Source organism: Cyrtonyx montezumae, unplaced genomic scaffold (assembly GCF_038088225.1).
Source record: "Cyrtonyx montezumae isolate F1298 unplaced genomic scaffold, pur_monq_1.0 scaffold_25, whole genome shotgun sequence".
Classification (NCBI taxonomy): Eukaryota; Metazoa; Chordata; class Aves; order Galliformes; family Odontophoridae; genus Cyrtonyx; species Cyrtonyx montezumae.
The window spans coordinates 194,892-211,612 of record NW_027071992.1 but is presented as its reverse complement, the minus strand read 5'-3'; the positions used below and the strand labels follow the sequence as shown (position 1 = coordinate 211,612).

Sequence of the window (16,721 nt, the reverse complement as noted above, 5' to 3'; positions counted from 1 at the left end):
GGCAAAATAAAATGGTGAAGAGAGGAACCACAGAAAATCATTCCTGTGTAGAAAGCTTTGTTAGTAGCTGGGATGCTTTTAAATGGAAAACACCAAACCCTTCTAGAAGCAAGCATAGAAACTCAACTGAATTAAAAAAAACTGGATTTTATAGTATATGAAAGTATACTATACTGAGGCTGAAACAGCAAGCAACATCAGACAAAATATTTAATTTCAAATTCCTCTACCTGTATTCATATTTAGCATCTGTTTGCATGAAGTAGCCTGAAGGAGACAGGTTATATTTGTGAGCTCTACTATTCCTCCAGTCTGTATTCATTAAAAACCCAGCAATTCCACTAACAGAAACACAGAATTGTAGGACTTGGAAAGGACCTCCAGAGATCATCAAGATAGAACCAGAACAAAAACTGTATGTAATGTAAGAACTTAAAACTCTTTTGTCTTATCATTTTCACATGGTAAAATACAATGTGAGAGAAAGATTAAATACATATATATATTTCCAAAACATTCAGTTCAGTGGACACAATTTTATCTTGCAAGGCAATAACATTCACAAAATTGTTAACATCTGTCCTATATTGATATAGAGTAACCATTTGCTGGGAAGTAACAACAGGAATCGAAAGTGGCAACTGTTTGTAGAACTTGGAAAAAGAAACTGTAATACCAAATGATAATTTGATACATGTAAATTGTGTAAAAATTCTCGTGAAGAAAAACTGTTATCTGTGCTACCACTGATACCCATGGCAATAGAAGAAACATAGCAAGAGATGCAAAGACTACTGATATACACAACTGCTTATCCTTCTTGCAGCTCCAAGGAATCAATACTTGTAGCACAAATGTAGGGGATTCTCCCTTTAATACCTAAATTGTTCACAGCTACTCTTCACAGCATAAAAACATATAAGCTGTATAAAAACATACATATACTGAAGTTGAAACAGCAACATTTCATGAAAATGAGGCCTCATTTATTATAGTCCAAAAAAAAACCCCAAAACCTATTTTCTTTTGATTCTTTTGTTTTGGATATTTCCTTCAGCTCTTCTAATCTTATTTTAGAAATAAGAAAACAAAATTATGACAGCTGCCTCTACATAAAAGCATGGAGGATGGGGGACGGACTAACTTTGCAAACCCTGTCAATAGACACAGGTTGTATTACAAGAAAATAAACACTATCCTTAATTTCTGTGACAAGGTCAAAATGTTAATAGGGGTTGTGTAAAAAGCACTGAAAGCACAATAAACAGCTAACTGATATGAATAACTCAGTTCATCCGATTCTGACCATAAAGGACTCCTTTTCAGCCTTTCTACTAAGACCAAGTGTACTGTAGCATGAGCTCCACTATGCTCAAAATGTAACACTTGTGAAGTTTGTACTATGCTAGGAATATAAAAGAGAAGAAAAGAAAAAAGGAAAAAAAGAAACCTTCTTCTGAAGTAATTACTCTTATACACTCACATATATATACACATATATATATGTGAGATCCCTGATTCTTAAATAAACTTTACAAAAGAATCAATATCAAATGTTATAAATATCCAGCAGGATGGAAAAAAAATATTTCATATTGTACTTAAAACACTTATTAAAATAATCACGTTCATGCCAAATACAGTAGTGTAGAATATGAAAGAAGATCCTCAGAAGTCAAATACAAGAATGTCTATTTTTAACACATTTTAAGTGAAATGTGTAATTCAGTAGTTTATGACTCAAAAGCAGGCAATTTCAGTTACTTCAGGAAATACACCTGTGATAAAACTTTGCTGTATCTGCACCTCACCATTACTCAAACAAATCAAAAAACTCACAAGCAATATAAACTGAAATTGGCAAGCTGTCGAAGTGTTCCTCCCTAGTGAGAATGCTACAAAAGTCACAGGCAACCGTCTTTCACCTTTTGCATTCACCTCCTGCTTAACTGAGATGGAATTGAAGCTTAATGTTGCTAAAAGCCTCCTTTACTAAAACAAATTAATGAAATGGATACTCCTAGTCATTAGCTGTTACTGCTCTAGAACTTAGGAAAACTCCTCCTCTTATTTGCAAAAATGTACATATATATAAAATGTTAAATATACTAATGTGTAGTAGCAAGTTATACAAGTTACACTTAATTGAACTATAAGATATCAAGTGCCCCCCTTCTCTTTCTTTTTTTTTCTTTTAACATTTAATACTCATGGAAACTGGTTTGACAATACAATATAAGAGAATACTAAAGAACTGAAGAATCTGAAGAATCTGACACATGAACAAGGAACAAAAAAGCCAGACTAGTTCAAGAGTAACGCTCAAACTCAAGTCTTAAATGTCTTCTTTAGACTGGAAATTATTACTGCTTGCAACCACATCACTGGCCACCTCAGAACAAAGCCGTTGTGTAAGTAATAAACCGACAACAGGAGACCTACTCAGTAAGACCACAACTCATGCAAAACAACATTTTAAACCAACACCACTTCATTCTTTTTCCAATTGCTAATTAAGATAGAACAGGTGGCCATGTCGCTACACTTATTTTTCCACTTCATGTACAGAAATATCTTCACCTAGGCTGTGCATGCAACTGTTTGGAGGCAGCACCCATCACTGCAGAACTAAACCACAACTAACCTGCTTGGACAGAAGAATTATTGCATCAATAAAGCCAAACTGTTTGAGAAATGTGTTTCAAATAAATGCTTTGCTTTATTTCTTGAATTTCTGAGACAACAGCATGAACATGTCCAAACAAGAAAAACTCAATACCACTAGGATATTAAAAACATCTCTGATATTTATGAGGTTATACTACAAAGTGCATTTGATTTTATTCTGACTTCACTATTATTTGTGTGAGCTAAGAATTGCATTCTAAATAGGAACGTTCATGTCAAATCTCTTCCACTAAGAAAAGTCTTTGCTTCACCTGTCTTTACTGAGTATTCATTTGGCAAGAAAACAGGGTTGAATTTAACAAGCTTTTTATCTCTTATTTCCTCGTAAAAACGCATTCCTCGATAATGATTTAAATATCAGCTGCTCTTGAAAGTCTTTGCTTCACAGCAGGAGAAACCACCAACAAACAAAGACATGTGCAAGCAAGCACATCAGTGTCCTTCTGAACTATCAGCTCGATTCTTCTTAGCCACAGGTGGTGATGGTTACTAGAATTCTGGTTACTGAGCAGTCCTCAGAAGAGGACTCACGTCAGTTTTAATCCTGTAGAAATTTGAAAAGATAGAGCTGGCAGGAAGAACTGTATTATCAATATGTCAGCATACACAACTATCTGGGTTCCCTACTAGCAACATCCAAAACTACTACCATTTCACTGTCCTCTCACAATGGATAATAAAATGTTAGTTTTCTAGAAAAGTCAACCTCCTAAGAAGAATATTTTTTATAATTGTCATCAGCCAAAGTACATGATAAACCAATAATGCTGAACATAAAACTGGGTCAGGATTCACAGAAGTTAAAATTCCCAGTGCTGATGCTGAGACAGCTGACCAGGACTATTTTTCAGGTAACAGCTGACGGAGCATTCTCTGAAAGCTTGTATCCTAGCCAAGTACTCAGAACTAGCTTTTGAGAAGCAGAGCCCTAGAATTATGTTTTTTCTGAAATCATCAACTTACGAATTACAGACAAACTAAGAATTCTGAATGGAAATTCATGACATAAAACAAACAGGTAAGACACTGCTTGTCACTGTACCCAAAATGGAGATGTCAACATACGTACATTATGCCATTCATAAAGCTACTTGGATAATTCTTCCCTTACACAAAGAGCCAACTAAATGAAACAAGTGGACTATCTACCTATGATAAATTTTCTGCAGGCAAAATATGGCATAATTTTGCTGCAAATTGTGCTTTCAGCTCCTCTGGGGCTCTGTTTAGAAAAAAATTGTGACTCTAGAACTTAAAAGTTCATTCCAACGGCAAAGAACTGTAGAAATCATCTTCTCTTGCCTCTACTCAATGTTTCACAAGTAATTCTAAACTGAATAAGATTCAAGTTTCTAGCCAAAGTTTCACTGTATTTCTAAACTACTGAAAAAAATGCTTGATAACTTTAAACCAAATATAAATAATGAAGGAATTGTTTATAACTGAGACCCTATACTGCTAGGTAATATGCTCTTACATAAGCAATGCTCTTTCAAGGATCCCTTAAGAAAAATAATCCTAAACTTAAGCTATGAGTATGAACATACTAGAAAATATTTATATACTAAAGATTAATATGTTTTAATAACAACCAGTAAACACAGTACAGCTGAAAGTACAACTCTAGAAATAAAAGATGAAAAAAAGAAAAATTGGTTACTCACTTAATGTTGCTCATGACTAATATCTGAAGTAAAACTCCAAAAAGTATATTCATATTACAATTAGAATACAAGCAGTATAGAGCAATAGTATTTGTTACAGTATTCTACAAAAGATGGTGGCCTCCAGTTACACAGTAATTTGTAGACTCCTTACAATTTTTAAGTCATGAGGAGTGCAGACGGAATACAATCGTTTGTGATGAAAGAATGATCACAATAAAGAAGCACAAAGCAAGTGCCCACTGAAGAAGGCTGCCCAGAGAGGTTGTGAATGCCCCCTCCATGGAAGCATTCAAGGCCAGGCTGGATGGGGCTTTGTGCAACATGGTCTAGGGGAAGATGTCCCTGCCTCTAGCAGGGGGTTGGAACTAGATGACTTTAAAGGTCTCTTCCAACCCAAACCTTTCTGTGAATCGAAGAAGACATAGGAGGAGATAGAGAGGAATGTGTGCTCTACAGCAGCCTATCAGTTTGATCATCTTCACTTAACATGGCTTTGGTTTGTATGACAGGAAGACAGATTCTTCAGAAACTAAACTGTTAGAACAATTAGAGAGCACACATGATGCATTCCAATTGCTAATGGACATTCTGTCATGGGACCAGACTAGAGCTAGTATGAAGAAAAGCCTCAAAACATTTACAGGGTGAACTAAGGTCCTCAGTGCCAAATCCTTCCCTTGAAAATCTACTCCCATTGCAGTACAGCACTCACTAATGTAGATGAAACTTGATCTTATTAAAAGTAATAGGCAGCTAGTTATCTAGAAAAAAGATGGTTAGAATATTGAAGAGCTATTTTAATTCAGGTTATTCACACTCTCAACACACATTTGAAGAGCATAAACTAATGAAATAAAGGAAAAAAAAAGACATTCTAGGAAAATGTGGCAGATGTAAAAATGAAGAAGGAACCATGAACATAATAATCTTCCTGAAATTATTAGAGCCTGGAGTATATCCTTTATGAGGAAAGGCTGAGAGACCAGAGATTGCTTAGCCTGGAGAAGACTAAGAGAGGATCTCATCAATGCTTATAAATATCTAAAGAGCAGTAGTCAAGTGGATGGGCCAGGCTCTTGTCAAAGGTGCCCAGCAATAGGACAAGGGACACAAACTGAGGAACAGAAGATGTTCTATCTGACTAGGAGAAAAAACTTATTTACTGTGATGGTTACAGAGCACTGGAACAGGCTGCCCAAAGAGGCTGCTAATTGTCCTTCTCCAGAGATATTCAAAACCAGCCCAGATACTTTCCTGTGCAACCCACCTTAGGGAACGTACTTTAACAGAAGACTGGATAGGATGATCTCCAGAAGTCCCTTCCAACCCCTATCATTCTGCAATTCTTGATCTGTAACAGCAACTGCAGCAAAGGGGTTAGAATGAAACTGAAGGTGCATGGTCAAGTACCCATCACCACCACTGCCAAAGGCTTTGCTCAGACATGTCTCCTCACTCCCTGTTTTCAGATCGGAATAGATAAAGAAATTAATTCAGAATTTAATAGGGAAAAAAAAAAGTGAATTTAAAAATTGTTCCACTTGATTCCATCAATGTGCTGCACAGAACAAAAAAATTACTCTTTCACATATCAGTATGTAGGAAACTCAGCCACCCTGCTTGCTTACCAAATGCAGCACACTGCAACAGACACAAAGCAAAAATAACGCAATTTCTTTCCAAACAGCTGATGAAGCAAAGGGCCTAGTTTCTCAACAGCTTTTCCTACTTCACCAAGTTAATTCCTCAGCACAAACCTTCAAGCAACATCACATGGGAAAATCACATTACCATTTGTCACAGAGAGGTAGTCAGAAAAACGAAATTTTACAGCATCGTTCTTAAAACACAGCGAGGAGCATGCACTGTAACACTAAGGCTCCCTATACAAAACCTATTTAACACGTTTAACCACCAAAAAAAACACAACACAACCAAACCTAAACCAAACCACGAGCCCGAACGCGAAGTCCATCCCAACCCACTGCATTCGTCCGTACGCTGTACAGCAGTCAGTTCTGCAAACATTTCTCCCCCCACAAATACCGTTACGCATCTCAGACAGAGCTCTGAGAAAACTCCACGTACTATCTTCAATACCCCGAGCTGAGGCAACAGCAGGCGCGTCAAAACTCGGGACCGGGCTATCTGACAGCTCAGGCCGCCGCTTTCCGCTCGGCTCCTACCACGGCGGGCAGCACCGCCGCCCCGCGCTCGGCAGAGATCAAGATGGCGGCCACGAGCCGGCGGGTGGGGGGCCGCCGCCTGGGCGGACTACAACTCCCAGCATGCCATGCGCGGCGGCAGGCCCGGGTGCCCTCGGAAAGACTACAAGTCCCGGCGGGCGGCGCGCGGTTCCGCCGAGCGGGGCCAGCGGGGAGGTGGAACGAGTAAATAGTAGCGAAGCGCACCGCCCCCACCCCCCCCCGCTTCGCCTAAGATGGCGGTGGCGGCGGCATCGGCGGCGGTAGCAGCGCCGTGAGTGGAGCGCGTTGCAGGCGGACGTGCGCTCGCTCCTCCTCCCCTCGCCACCTCTATGTTGTGGCCGTTGCCGTGGGCCGGGGCCACGGAGCCACTGTGAGGGAACAGCGCGAGTCTCCGCCTCGAGGCCGCTCGGCCGCTCAGGTAGAGCCGCTGCCGGCCGTACCCGTCTGCTCGGCAGGAGACGCTGAGGCTGCTGTGGGCAGGGGCCGCTCGGCTCTTCCCTGCTCAGCAGTGGCTGCGGCTCGAGTCTCCATGTCGGACAACCAGAGCTGGAACTCCTCCGGCTCCGAGGAGGACCCCGAGACCGAGCTCGGGCTGCCTGTTGAGCTGTGCGGGGTGCTCAGCAAGGTAAGGCGCCTGGCGGCCTCGCGCTTCGCTTCTACGCGGCGGCTCTCGGATGCCCCCTCCCCCAATCCCCCCTCCCCCGGGAGAGCCCGGCTGTCAGCCCGCCGGGAGCGGCCCGCTCACCTCCCCCTGCCTTGGCGCGGGCCCCGGCAGCCCCTCCCCAGCCTCGGAAGGTGCTGCGATGGAGCCCTGCCTCGGGCGGAGCCGCCGGCGCGGCCTCGAGCCGCGGGCGGGCAGGGAGGGCACCCAGCGCGGCGGAGACCCGCTGCGAGAGTCGGGTTCCCTCCTTCCTCCGTGTGCTCCTGCGGGCACAGGAGCTGCGCAGCCTTGGGTGCGGGTATCAAAACAGTGCCATAAAACAGCCCTGCAGCGGGAGATACTGGAGGAGGGGAGGAGAGGAAGGAAAAGGGCACTAGGGCTCGTTTCCCTTCTTAAATAGAAGCGCTACTGTTTATTGTTGTTTTTAATCGCTGGAAATGAGATGACTTGCAAGTATGCGTTGTGTGACGCTTGGGAAATTTTACTTCGGGGCAATTTTGAAGTTGTGTATTTGAATTATTAACTTTGGATGCAGAAAGGTTTTATTCTTGTAGAAACTACCTTCGGGATGATGTTGAATTAAAAAAAGTTCTTTCCTGTCCTGTGTGGAGCACACAGGTCATGGGATACTGAGTTCATAACGCCCTGGCTGCTAAGGAAACATCACAATGAGACAGTTCTCTGCTCATTGTGAGAGTCATGAACACTTTGCAGTCTAAAAATGCTTCTAAATCCAGAGATAAAAGAAGGTCTTTATCTATGAGATCCTGTCATCTGTAGGGGCTGGGAGAGGATGAGAGTCATGAGATGTGACACCACTAAAAACATGAGGTTTGGTTTAGTAGAGTAGATTTTTTCTTTACAATGCTTCCTTTTGATTAGATAATCCTCCTCTTAGAAACTTTAATATTTGTTGGGTATGATTGGTTCTTATGTTGGCAAGTACAGAAGTAATGGGGTGAAGTCATGGTCTCTGCTGAAATTTATAATGTTTATATGTGCAAGATTCATGATTCTTTTTAATGATTATGCTGAACGTAGCTGATGCTGTCCTTACCATGGGAATGCAGGGGATGTGATCTCAGTAGTCAGAGCACAGTAAAACCTGTTGAAGTGAATGTACTTGAGGGAGAGTTTTACCTTTTGCTAGTTAATGCCTCAGTAATACTTGAGACAAATTAGTTAAAATAGAATGGTACCTTTCCAGACCGATTTCTGAGCATATCTCTGTTTTTAGAACTTACTGTCTGTTATTAAGTAGCAAATCAATGAAAGTATAGTGCAGTTCTCTTTGTGTTTAGTAATCTTTCAACTCAGTAAAGAGAAGCAAATGGAATAACTTGGTAAGAGAAGCGTATTAGAACTATGTTTTTCTGGTCTCTAAATGTTTCTGAACTACAGGCATTTTCCATTACAGTTTCTCTTATAGTTTTAAGGTGGATACAAAGCACTCTGCTGTGGAAATATTTTGATATGTACGTGCTTTAACCAGTAGTCCTTTGTTTGGGAAAAAACTGTTCTTGAACAAGAATACTTTGAGTCTCTTAATTCGTGTCACATTTTGGTTGCAACAGCCAGTGTTGATTGCAGCAGCAAATGCAAGATTGGCTGCTATATTTACCTCACTTAACTGTGTCAAAGGAGGAAAGGTGCTTTCTTCCTTGTCCCTTGCTCTTTTGGCCAAGATAACATTGGGCTTTGCACTTCACATCTGGTAGGAACAGAGAATATAATAGAGACAAAGAGAGAAAGGCAGCGCAAATATACCTTTGTAACGGTGCTATCAGTTCATGTACTACACACAGCTGAACAATTCATACTGTATGTAGCTATTCAGCCTATTAGAAGATTGCAAAAAGGTTTATTTTTTGAGTAAATGTAGGTCTCACCTGTGGTTGAAAGTAGCTAGCAATTTCTAAGGCAATAGTATTTATTTTTCTATTTAGTGCTTAGACTTCCTCTTGTCATTAGTAGAGTTAACACCCAGTTATGAGACACCTGTTAACTGATACATGTAGTATAATGTGGAAATTATCCCATTAGTCCACTTTCTCTCCCTTCCTGTTTCTTTATAGTAAAATGGTGAATAGTGGTTAGAAGGTCTTTGTTGTGATCGAAGAAGTGCTTGCCTGATAAAATCATTCTCAGTGCTTTCGTTTTCCTGTTTCTATTATTATTTAATTTATAATTTTTTGTACTGCAGTCAAAGTCCTAGAACCAGTGCGTCATCAGAGTTGTAGAATAGTTGGTACTATATGGTCCCATGGGGTGCTGTTCAATTGTGTAGGGAAGTTGTAGTAAACACAAGCTACTAATGAAGTCCTGATTATTAGTCACTTGTAACCATATCTTTATATGATGAATCCAGGACTTGTTCCTGGAATATCAGCTTCATTGTATATATGAATGTTGAGTCCCTTGAGAGATCTTAGTAATAGGATGATTTGATGCCTGCTGACAAGTAATTATCTTCTTAGTAGTGAGGTGGTTATGGAATTAAAACCTAAAGCAATACTTGTGAGTGGTAGTAAACTGATGAAGAACTGATGCCGTTAGTTACTATAATGGTGAAATAGTGGCATGTGTATGTTCATATGAAAAGAGTCATACATTTCAGTAAAATCACTTTGGTAGAAATCACTTTATATATAAAGAAAATATTTAATGTCCTGATTCACTTTGGACTTTTGTGCAATTCGGATTTAAAATCACATGTCTAAATTCAAGGTGGAATTTTGGTTTTCCTTTCCTGCCCCGTTTTTTATCAGTGCTTTGGTACCTTTGTTTAAGCGGCCTTGGGAACAATTTTGCAGCAAAGACATCTGTTCCTGTTTTTGGGAAACAACTGGCTTTTAGTAGTGTATTTCAGTGATTTGCAAAAGTGGGTTTTTTTAGTGGTTTTTTAGTGGGTTTTTTTGAGTCCTGTTCAGAAGAAGTGAAATATTCTCGATTGGGAAGAACGTAAAAACAAACAACATTTTTTCCTGATACTCGAAAGGCTTGGAAATCAACAAAATTATTTTATCTGTATTTTTTCTATTTGCGGATTTTTTCATTTTTTTCTTTTTTTTTTATAGTGGACCAACTACATTCACGGATGGCAAGATCGATGGGTGGTTCTGAAAACCAATACACTCAGTTATTACAAGTCTGAAGATGAAACAGAATATGGCTGCAGAGGCTCTATCTGTCTGAGTAAAGCTGTGATTACAGTAAGTGCTATTTCAAGATTTCCATCTTTTCACATTTTGGAGTGTTACATTGTTGTAGGCTAATATTTAGTGAAAGCAAATATGGATATGGCAAATTATTCTATTTCATCATTTAACGTTAAGTTAGTGATATCCTTGCAACGCTGTGGAGCAGGACAAATGAGCTCCTAATAAGATGAGCTGTTTTCATTTGAGGTTGCAGTAAACAGCTTTCTGTTATGCTTCAGAGTTCTGTGCATAGAGGTACAGTTTCTCTGTGGAAGAGGTATTGTTTTCCCAAGGGTCAAACTAAGTCATGAAAAAAAACTTCCCAAAGGAATTCACATCCCCCACAGTCTGTACACTTTGCACTAGAAAACAAAAAAGTGGTGTTTCTTTGACTCCTAAGTTTTTGAACCTAAATATGTATTTCCAAAAGGAAAGTAGACTGCTGTTTACTTCTTTCCTTAAACAAATAACCATGTGATAAGTGCTGTTTCTGCCTAATGCTTGAAGGCTTAGTATTATGCTGGTAAGAATGAAGAACCTATGTACAAATGCAATCTCACTGTGATGAATTGGTGTTATAAGATGAAGAAAAATCTGTTTTTGCTGCTTTAAAAATTATTTAATCTTGACTAATCTTCACTGAAGTCATGCTCTAGCTTTTCTTTTATATTTAAATAGTCCACTTATATGACAGAAAATAGAATACATGCAGAAAGGTTGGAATTGAGATGGACCTTAAAGATCTTGTTTCAACCCCTTGCTGTGGGCAGGGACACCATTCACTAGGTCGCATTGCCCCGGGCTCCATCTGACCTGACCTCGAACAGTTCTGGGTACATCTTCAGCTTCTCTAGGCAAGCTCCTCTAGTTCCTCACCAACCTCTGAGTTAAGAGTTTTCCCTTAATGTTTAATTGAAGTCTGTCTTCTTTTAGTTTAAAAGCATTATTCCTTGTCCTGACAGTAGACAGACTGACAAAAGAGGCCTTCTCCATCTTCCCTGAAGGCTTCCTTTAATTACTGAAGGGCTACTTTGAGGTCTCCCCACATTCTTCTCTAAGTAAATACTTCCTCAGCCTTTCTTCATAGAAGTGGTGCTCCAGCCCTCTGATCTCGATGGCCTTCCTCTGAATATCTTCTGTGCAGCACCAAAGTATACAAAAACAGTAGCATTTTGTGTATTTTTATTCTACTAAATGTGTTATTTCAAGATGAGTTGAGGAAGACAAAGGAGAAGTACTCATTTTAATGTATTTGTGGCTATCTGTAGTAGTTCCAGCCTTTGATTAGGATTTCCAGAAAGGTCTTTTGTTAACTAGACAGAAACTGAATGTGTTTACCCAACAGAGACAGGAAGGTGATGACAAGGAAGTAGACCAAGAGAAGTCTGGAAGTATATGTTAGAGCATATATATCCAACCTGATAGTTTTCTTTTTATTTTTTGTTTGAATTAAAAATATATGAGAAAGTATACAAGTAACAGAACTCATTTCTAATACGCAGCCCAAGCCCCTTCAGTCAGTTCAGTGTTATGATTTGACAGACTGGGGTTGGGCATCCATACTTTACAGCATGTCATAGCATTTCAGATTCCAATTGTAGTGGTGGAGTGAGAAATTACAGCCCTACTGCTACTGGTTAAGTGCTGGTATTGCACTTTGTGAAGGGAATTTGGGGAGCATTTTGTGTTCTGGCAAGGAAGTGATAGTGGTGAAACATCTTTACAGGAGGTGACTTTTCTATTCTGTGATACCTTAGAGTTGAAGAGTTTGTGTTTGGTTTTTTGTTGTTTTTTTTTTTTTAGTTCTTGAGTTTCATTAGTATATTGAGAAAATTTGTTGAGGGAGGAAGAAAAATGAGTACAGTTCTAAAAGTTAACTTGATATTTTAGTTCAGTTTTTATTAAGGATTGTGCATTGTGAGGAGTGTTTTATGCTTTAGTTGTTTGATTTTTAGTTTTAAATGGCATCTCTGAAGTCTGGTAAACTTCTGTTAATTATTTCTAGCTGCAGTTAGTGATTGCTGCTGAAGTATTAGAGGTTCAAGAATGCTGTCAGGTCATTTCTTGCATCTCTGGGATATGGGAAGTTGTTTGAAACTGTTAGGAGATAACACTTGTTTTTCAGAAGCTATTTGTCTGAGCCAGAGTTTAAGAATGAATGCTTCTGGTTTGATAGTTGAGTAGCAAAAACTAACTTTTTTTTGAATTGTTTTTGACAGTAGAAAAAGAATTATACTAAAATCATAGAGTGGCTTGGGCCAGAAGGGACATTAAGAATCATCTAGTATCCAGTCATCCCCACTGTTGGCAGGATTGCCACTGTCTGGATCAGACTTCCCAGGGCCCATGTGGCCTGCCTTTGGACACCTCCAGGGATGGGGGATCCACAGCCTCTCTGGGTAACCTGTTCTAGTACCTCACTACAGTGAGTAAAGAATTTCTGCCTAGTGTTTAATCTAAAACCTTTCTTTTGATTAAAGGCCGCTTCCCTCTGTTTCGTTGCCATCTATTCTTGCAAAAAGTCAGTCTCCCTCCTGTTAAGCATACTTTAAGTACTGAAAGGCTCTGCTGGAGCCTTTTCTTCTCCAAGCCCCACTCTCTACTTTTCTTCATAGGAGATCTGCTCCAGCCTTCTGTTCGTCTTTGTGTCCCTCCTCTGGACCCATTCCAACAGCTCCAAATATTTGAAATATTCTTCCTGTTAATCTTTACTTTTGTCCATGTAATATCTTACTAGTGATAAGCTAGTTAGCATGTATTTAGTGCATAGGAGAAGATCAATACCTAATAAAAACTTGAGGTAACAGGAAAACTACTTTTGTTGTCAGTGGAACTTACTCTTCGCTGAATATCAAAGATTAGTGTGTTAGAGGAGGGAAGTTTTGTTTCTTAGTGATGTAATTCTCAGCTACAAATGTTCAGTAATTGGACTTTTCATCTTGAGTATTCTTTTCCTACAGTGTCTCGCTATGCTGTAAATTTATTTTTCCTCAGTGTTGTTTATTCAGAGTAGGGCATTGTACCTATCTCCCTCTCAATCTGATATACCGCAATCAGTTTTTTCTGCAGTATGAAGCAAGATATGAGGGTTATTGTATGGTGATGTCTGTAATACTTACCTTTATGAGAGGGTTGTATTCTTAAGTTTATTTTAGATGCTTAGATTAGGTAAGAGAATAATTGCTTTCAACTGTGGGTGAAGTGATTTTTTTGAGTTCTCTTTGCCGCTTGTAGTGTAGAACTTCCATGCTTTATACATCAATAAGCATAAACTTAGAAAGCTTCTGTCACTGAATAGTAGTTCTGTATTTTCAGAGATTAATGTCAGCCTGATGATTAGTCATAGTATTAATTATGAGACATAAAATTAGTATTCAGAAAACCACAGTCCCTTTCGGTCTTTTTTAATCATTTACATCACACTGGGTGGATATTGCTAGCAAGTTCTATAGGGATATTTTATAAGATGTCTTGTTAAATTAGCTCATTAAAGTAACTTCTTCTGATATCTAAGTCTAGAATTATAGCATCATCTTTCTAGAACCAGTATGTCAAGGTAATTGTCATTAGTTCAGTGGAAAATACTGAGTTTGATTGATCTACTCAGAATATTAGCCATTGAGATTCTGAGATTTCTCTGCAATAGGAGACCAAGGGAAAAGTATTTACTGTACGACTTAACTGGATCACAAGTAAAGTACTGTGAAGAATTTATGTACAATAAATTTTGAAGGAGGACAGTGGAAGTCAGTAGCTGATGCTGATTTGCTTATGACAAGTTAAGGAAAACCACTTTGACAGTGTTTGGCTTGTAAGAGAGCAGATGCTTTAACTCATGAGTTCTGGTAAGTGGTCAAGAAAAATCCTGGGTATTTAAAAACAAAAAAAAGCTGACCTAAAGACTTGAGCTTTGTTCTGTCATTTCATTCTGTGTGATTCTGAACATCTTGAATAACTGTTGGAGTTGCTAGCTAGGTGGTTTTTATTAGAGACATCCCTGATTGTGGTAAAACCTTATTTCTTTGTATCTAATGGCAAGCTGTCAATGGAGACTTATGTAGGTAAGGTTAGAAGTGGATGTTGATGGCATACCTGTAGACGTGGGTCTTTGAGGTTAGGTTTGGAGATGTAAAGAGCTGGGGTGTGTTACTGAAAACATAAATGATCTATAGAGTTGGAAATCCATCTTACAGTAAAATTGTCTGTTCACATTATACTATTGTTGACTGTGTTTATCCTGATGGTGCCACCAGTGCCTGTGGGTAGAGGGTCTTGTTTATTCAATGACTTCTCTCTATATCATGAAGTAGCATGATATACATAGAATAACTTAAGCTGGAAGGGAATTCTGGAGGTCATCTACTTTAACTACCAACCTACAACCAGTCTCACAGGAAGGCCAGCACTAATACTTTAGTCTGATGATAATTCGTAATAATAAATTTTCAAATTTGTCTACGAACTCTTCACATTAAAGTATTTCTCTGAATTTTGTGGTTTTTCAGAAAAGGGTATGTCTGGTTGGAACAGCTTTTAGTTGTGTATGGAGGATTTTTGAAAAGCTCTTAAGGAAATGTCATGCTTGACAGTTTCTAAGAATGATGATGCTCGATAACCTGCAGTGGGGAAAATATGCAAAGAGCACAGAAGTCTGTCTGGGTAGGAAGAACAGAAAAATCTTGTTCCATCTCAAGTTTGAGCTCTTCTTTAGACAGATGTCATTACCTGCCATTTTTAATCCAGTGCTTGGTCTTTGTGCTTTCTGTGTTTTTGTAGAAAAAAACACTTTAATTTGCTGGCTTAAATAAGATGTAGCAACTGTGGTGCAGTTATTCGCTTTGTTTTTTGTTATACTGAGGTTATGTATCCTTGTTAAATTTGTAATGCAAATACGCTATTTGTTATATCTTAAATTTTAAGACTTTTCTTACGCTGTAAAGAAACTTTTAAACAGTTCTTTAGTGAGTGGTTCAACTATGATTGAGTAGCTAATGCATTTTACATAACAAGGGTGTGTTTTCAGTGTACTAATTTGTTTCCAGGGAGTATAAAGAATTATTGCTGTAATAAAGGCAAGTAATGGTATTAATGTTCAAACTGCAAGTCATTCTGGTTCAGTGTGGACTTCTGAAAGTGTGGATTTCTTGATTGTTTCTGGATATCTAGAGCTAGGAGCTGACAAGACAGAAAGCAGAAGTGTACCTCAGAGGCAGCCTGTTCATCTTAGGCAATTCGACTTATGAGTTATCTTAATTTGTTTTTGTTCATGAAAAAAAGCTGTAGTGATGAAGTTAGTAAATAGTCATGTTATAAATTAGGGGTAGAATAAACACAGTTGAGCTCCACTTAAAAAAAAAAAAAGCCTTGAACACTATACATGGAAGAGCTAACCTGACAGCTTCTGAGTTCAAGCCTCTCATTTCATTACATGTTACAAAAAAATTGCAGAATGTTTCTTTCTAGTAACCACTTGCTAAAAGTTGAAAATTCCTCACTTTTTAAGATACTATGATTTCAGCAGTCACCCTTCTAGCGGTATTTATGTATAGTATAATGCAGGCCACCACTAATAATTGGACATTTTAGAAGAGAAGTAACATTTGACAGTTTTAAAAATAGATTGACAAGTTTACAGAGGATGCTTCATGCATTTGGCAACTTAAACAGATCCAGAAGCTTCCTGTGAGTGTCCTTTCAATAGACTGTAAACTGTACAAGCACATAAGATTTGAAATAGAGGTCTACTTTTTGAAGAAAATGTTACTGCTAAACAAATAAGATTGCTTAAAGCACTTCTTATGTGAAGAATCATGTATTACAACATGCTCTTAAAAACTTACTGTGACATTAGCAGTGCAGTGATGCGTTTATTATTGGATTTTGTTGTTTTGTATAATTATAAAAAATTATGAAATGTTCTGGAAGGTGTTGGAGTAGTAATGTACAGAAGTGGACCCACTTAGAGGAATGATGCAAGTAAATTTTAGATCAGCATTTACTAGCTAGTGCTCTGAACTTTGATCTTGCCAACAGAACTGCATGTGATAAAAGAGGAATAATATAGTTACTGCTTTTATCTACTGATAGGTTTGATTCAGTCAGCTGCTAGTGCAATTGAATGCAAACTGATAGCATTTCATTGGTGAAAGCTTTTTTTTAATCTAATCTGTAAATCACTGCTTTAGGCAGAAATACCAGGGCAGCAAATTCATAATAATTGCTAATTATGTGGAAATATATTAATTTCTTTTCAGCTGTCTGAGGCTGGAAAACAATGTTTTTTATGAAATGATGAGTA

At 38.6% G+C, this 16,721-nt stretch overlaps 2 protein-coding genes across 4 annotated transcripts in view; one reads left to right on the top strand and one right to left on the bottom strand.

The window, feature by feature from the left end:
- Positions 1-6,584, bottom strand: part of POLK (DNA polymerase kappa) — a 35,059-nt gene extending 28,475 nt beyond the window's left edge. The window contains exons 1-2 of one of the 2 annotated variants that reach the window (XM_065739742.1): positions 6,456-6,584; positions 5,619-5,718 (exon numbers count right to left, since the gene is read on the bottom strand). The gene's annotated coding sequence lies outside the window, so the exon portion shown is untranslated. The remainder of the gene's footprint in view (positions 1-5,618; positions 5,719-6,455) is intronic. The other variant, XM_065739741.1, reaches the window with a different exon arrangement.
- A 215-nt stretch (positions 6,585-6,799) lies between these two features.
- The window catches only part of CERT1 (ceramide transporter 1), a 76,836-nt gene continuing 66,914 nt past the window's right edge, over positions 6,800-16,721 (top strand). Inside the window, exons 1-2 of one of the 2 annotated variants that reach the window (XM_065739800.1) lie at positions 6,800-7,187; positions 10,301-10,435. In XM_065739800.1, coding sequence (XP_065595872.1) covers positions 7,092-7,187; positions 10,301-10,435 — 231 coding nt within the window. In that variant the 5' untranslated portion in view covers positions 6,800-7,091. The remainder of the gene's footprint in view (positions 7,188-10,300; positions 10,436-16,721) is intronic. The other variant, XM_065739801.1, reaches the window with a different exon arrangement.